The 4,580-nt window shown below is 42.6% G+C and overlaps 1 protein-coding gene across 5 annotated transcripts in view; it reads left to right on the top strand.

Moving 5' to 3' along the window:
- Positions 1–4,580, top strand: part of clec16a (C-type lectin domain containing 16A) — a 46,347-nt gene that overhangs the window by 38,786 nt on the left and 2,981 nt on the right. For 4 of the 5 annotated variants that reach the window (XM_035996604.1, XM_031320851.2, XM_035996607.1 and 1 more), the window contains 3 exons: positions 691–895; positions 1,876–2,046; positions 3,491–3,628. In XM_035996604.1, coding sequence (XP_035852497.1) covers positions 691–895; positions 1,876–2,046; positions 3,491–3,628 — 514 coding nt within the window. The remainder of the gene's footprint in view (positions 1–690; positions 896–1,875; positions 2,047–3,490; positions 3,629–4,580) is intronic. The other variant, XM_035996606.1, reaches the window with a different exon arrangement.

A 4,580-nucleotide genomic window follows, 5' to 3' on the forward strand; every position in this document is an offset into this window, starting at 1 on the left:
ATATGACTCGATAAAGCGTACAGTAACTTTCACTTCTGGGTAATTTTGATGAGTGTCAGCATGTTAAGTCATGTATCTGTATCAGTAGGGTCTTATCTTTGGAAGTGATATTGCATTTCATTTTTCTAACGCAATTCTGAAATGAATTGCAGAATATATCTAGTGTGCTGTTGTGAAACGGCTATAGATAAAAGTGTTATTACAATGTGTTGCCTGCTTTTTTTATCTTAATCTATGATATAATGTTTCCTTCCTTTTTCTACTAACTACTACTTTTTTGGGATCCGGACATATGGTCTGAACTTGTGAATGCAGCTATGGTCAAAGTTTATGTCCCATTTATCTGTCTCTCAACTCACTTACTATCCATTTGTATCTCGTTCGGTTTTCCTCAACTTATTTTCAATTTCTTTTTTGCGTTTGTTCTTTCTTGTTTTTCCATCTTTTTTGTCTGTCCTTGTCCCACTGTTCTTATTGTCCCTCACTTCTTTATTCCCACTTTGTCCATTTTCCTCTTCTTTACCTCTCTCTCTCTCTCTCTCTCTCTCTCTCTCTCTCTCTCTCTCTCTCTCTCTCTCTCTCTCTCTCTCACTCTTTCTCTCTCTTGCGGTATATTCTCTCTAACACTCTCCCCCACTCTTTGTTCCCTCTCTCTCCTTCTCCTCACTCCCTCCCTCCCTCTCTCAACAGGACATGCAGGTGTCTGGCGTTGAGGATGACAGCAGAGCATTGAACATCGTCATCCATAAGCCCAGCTCCAACCCCCACGCCAAGCCCCTGCCCATCCTGCAGGCCAACTTCATCTTTGCCGACCACATCCGCTGCATCATCGCCAAGCAGAGGCTGGCCAAGGGTCGCATCCAGGCCCGACGAATGAAGATGCAGAGGATTGCAGGTGAGCCCTCGCTCAATTGGTCAATATGACCCTTTCCTCTTTGTATAGGACAGCAAATTTTACTCTGCCCCTGATTGGCTTGTACTCATTGCCTTCGGTTGGTTGGGTTGGTTAGGTTTAGGCATGAGGAGTGAGATTAGTTAGTGTAAGAACGCAGAGGCTGGAAGTGTTTCAGAAGATACTCTGAAATGACAGTACATTTGATTTTTACAATAAAGCCCATGAGGTGTTAGCCAGAGAGCAATGAGTGAAAATAAAACTCTTAAAAACAAGTACAAAATATAATTATGGAGAATCGAATCAAGTCAATATTAATGTACAGCCACAGTTTAACAGCTAGCACTGCTTCTAGCTAATGTTTTGCAAGGCTTCCACATTCACAACAAAAGGATAAAGCCCACAATGAAGTGACAGATAATATGTATTTACTAAGAGTTTCACGGTATTAGTCATTTTCCTGATTCCGGCAGTGTCCTTCTATTCTTGCCGCTCACTTGTTATTAATCAATTAATAGATTTTTTTCAATATTACTTCCTCATTCTCCAAGTCTTTTGTACTGTAAAGGCTGATGGATTTACCCATCAGTCACTTGTACTTCCCCTCCCGGTCTGGTTCTTTAGAATTACGCTAGAGTAATAACAGAAATCTGAAATCTTGCCAATGCAGCAAAATACAGTAAAAGAGGATGTGGACCCTGCCAAAATAGCCACTGTAGTGTCACAGTCTGTCAGATTGTTTCTCAATGGCTAAAGAGTAACGCATAAAAAACAATTCTAGTGTTATTGAATCTTATCATAGTAACAAATACAGGGGATACCATTTTCCCCCAGGTTAGACGTGCTCTCCGAGTTTGAATTTAGTAGTAGTAGTAGTAGTAGTAGTAGTAGTAGTAAGTAATTTAGTAATTTCACATGAAGTCCCAAAGCTTGACATTATAAAGACGGTGTGTTCATGTCCCTCCTACACTCTCCACTTCCAGCTCTGTTGGACCTGCCTGTGCAGCCCAGTGCGACGGAGGTGTTGGGTTTCGGTCAGACAGCAAACGCTTCACCCAGCGGCCTGCCTTTCCGGTTCTACGAGCAGTCAAGACGGGGGCCCAACGACCCCACAGCAAATAGAGCAGTGTTTGCCTCTGTCGATAAAGTACCAGGTGACATACAGATACCACCGCCTACACACACTGCTTCAGCCTATACACTTCTTCAGAGATCCATATAGCAAAGTATACAGTATATCCAATAGCAAAGTGCCTGTAATCTAGATCTGAACGATCATACAAATGTCATAAAACAATAGCAGTAAACTCAGGCCCCTGGTTGACACAGACTGGATACTTTGGGAAATGTTATAATAGTCAATAAAAGAACATCGGGTCATTAAACATGTATTAGGACCTTTCTTTTTGAGTCTTTGAGAAAACTTTCTCCGTTGCCCTAATCATCAAACAAAATGGTGATAGTATCTTTAGTGTAGATGTCTAACTAGCCTGGTTGACACCAGACCCTTCTCATTTGTAACTGAGAGTCCGTCTGGGCAAGGTTCATTCACAGCTCATTTCCAAAGGGGCGTCACCAACGGACGCCGCTCAAATGCCTCTGGGCGCAACTGGGTAGTCCTTCAACCAATCAGACCAACGATCCGGGTGACGTAGCAGCGACAGCGGCTTCAACGGGTTGCTGCGCTTCGCTGGCCGTCATGTTGAATGTAAACAAAAAGCCGCTTGCCGTCGCTGCGCTATCGTCATCGTGTAAAGCCCGCCTCAACGGTTGTGATTGGTGCCTCGATTTGGAGAAATTGGAAATGGGCTTGAATGGGCTCTTGGCCAGACTGACTTGAAGAGCAAATCTCAAATTTGCCGGAAGTTCGTCAGGGTTTTCCCAGGCTAGAAGTCTAAAAGTAGGTCAGTCTTGTTTCTACTAGGAGAGTTGGGCTAGAGACTTTGTGAAGAAATATGACTCCTGATAATACAACTGAAAACTGTCCTGACCTTGCTTTCATTTTTTTTATAAATTCATGTATGTTCTTTAATGTTAAATACCATTTGCTATAGTTTTACTTAAGGTATACTTCTGTTGCATTGCCCCTGCTAAAACCTTTTCACAGCTTTATAAAACGTGTTGCAGTTCCTGAATAGGACTCTTTGTTTGTCTCAGCAAGGACACCTGCTCCTATTTAAAATGTAAAGGTCCTGAAATCGAAATAATAGCAAGCTTCTTTTTAAGTATAGTAAAGTTATTTATGGACACTTTAAAGGTCAACAAAAGTCAACATGATTCCCCCTAGTTTTAATGTGCTGTATGTTTTCAATGAATTGCAGTCATATTTTACTGTTCATTTTTAAGTGTGTATATCTCTCTCTCAGAATTAAACAAATTTAAGAACACACATAAGCATACACGTGCACATATGCAAGAAACTGCACCTGACACATAAGTCTCTTACTGTAGGTCCATGTGTGTATATATACTGTGTGCCACACAATAGTTCAGACTCTCTCAACTTGTGTCGATGGGGCTAGATATGGTCAGGTGAAATCATTTCCCAGCCATGGTAACACATGACTGTATTGTCTGTGCGTGTGTGTCTATGTTCAGGTTTTGCAGTGGCTCACTGTGTGTCGCAGCACAGTCCCTCGCCCCTCTCCTCCCCCTCGCCTCCCTCCAGTGGGAGTGGGAGCACAGGAAGATGTGACTCTGTTACTGCAAGCACTATATCAGCTCAGAGCCCCACAGGTAGCTCACACACAGTACATCCACATTTCCTACATACAGTAACACACCGATAAAGAGGCACATATGGGGCAAGGCGTGGATTCTTGACTATAATGTAATTGTGGAGCTGAGGTGTGGTCAACACAGTATATCTGCACTATACAGCACATACATATCTCCTATGAGTATTGGGTGTAACCATGGTACATATTTGCACACACCACAAAAACCATGATAGTTTGCAGTAGTGTCAGTTGAGCTGTTGGTATATATGTAGTATATAAGTAGTACAGGGACACACAGGGCACATAAGCCTGCTACCACTGTCACAGGGTCATATACAGCAGGTGTGTTGTTTCTTTGTGAATGTAAATAATCACACATCTACCCTTTAGAGAACCCGTTACACACGGGTTTACTCAAATTCCTGCTATAGATGATTCAGGGGCATATGAACACGCAGTCACTTTCACCTTAACTCAATTGAACATAGCTGAACTGAATAGCAGAGCAGGTAAAAGTTACACCAAGGAAGGTTGGGTACTCGGACTGGAATGATCAAATTTAAAAAAGAGTGTAAGGGTTCCCACTGGTTATGGGATTTATCTTGAAATTGTGAGAGTTATGTTCTAGGCAAAGGATTTTCTGAAATTTAAATCCTCTGCTGGAAAGTACACTTTTTACCCCTTTAGATCATCTCGGTGCACAAAATGAACATTAACAAAGCAGGACAAACATTTTTGGAAGGCTTTGTTGAAGAAAAGCCACATTCTTTTACTAAAAATGGCTTCCTCTGGCCGCCCGGATAGCTCAGTTGGTAGAGCGGGCGCCCATATATAGAGGTTTATTCCTCGACGCAGCGGGCCGGGTTTCAACTCCGACCTGCGGCCCTTTGCTGCATGTCATTCCTCTCTCTCTCTGTCGGTCTTCCTCTGAGTTCACCTGCCTCACTCTTTCCTCTGCTTTCCTCTAG

The sequence above is a fragment of the Sander lucioperca genome, chromosome 21 (assembly GCF_008315115.2).
Source record: "Sander lucioperca isolate FBNREF2018 chromosome 21, SLUC_FBN_1.2, whole genome shotgun sequence".
Lineage (NCBI taxonomy): Eukaryota > Metazoa > Chordata > Actinopteri > Perciformes > Percidae > Sander > Sander lucioperca.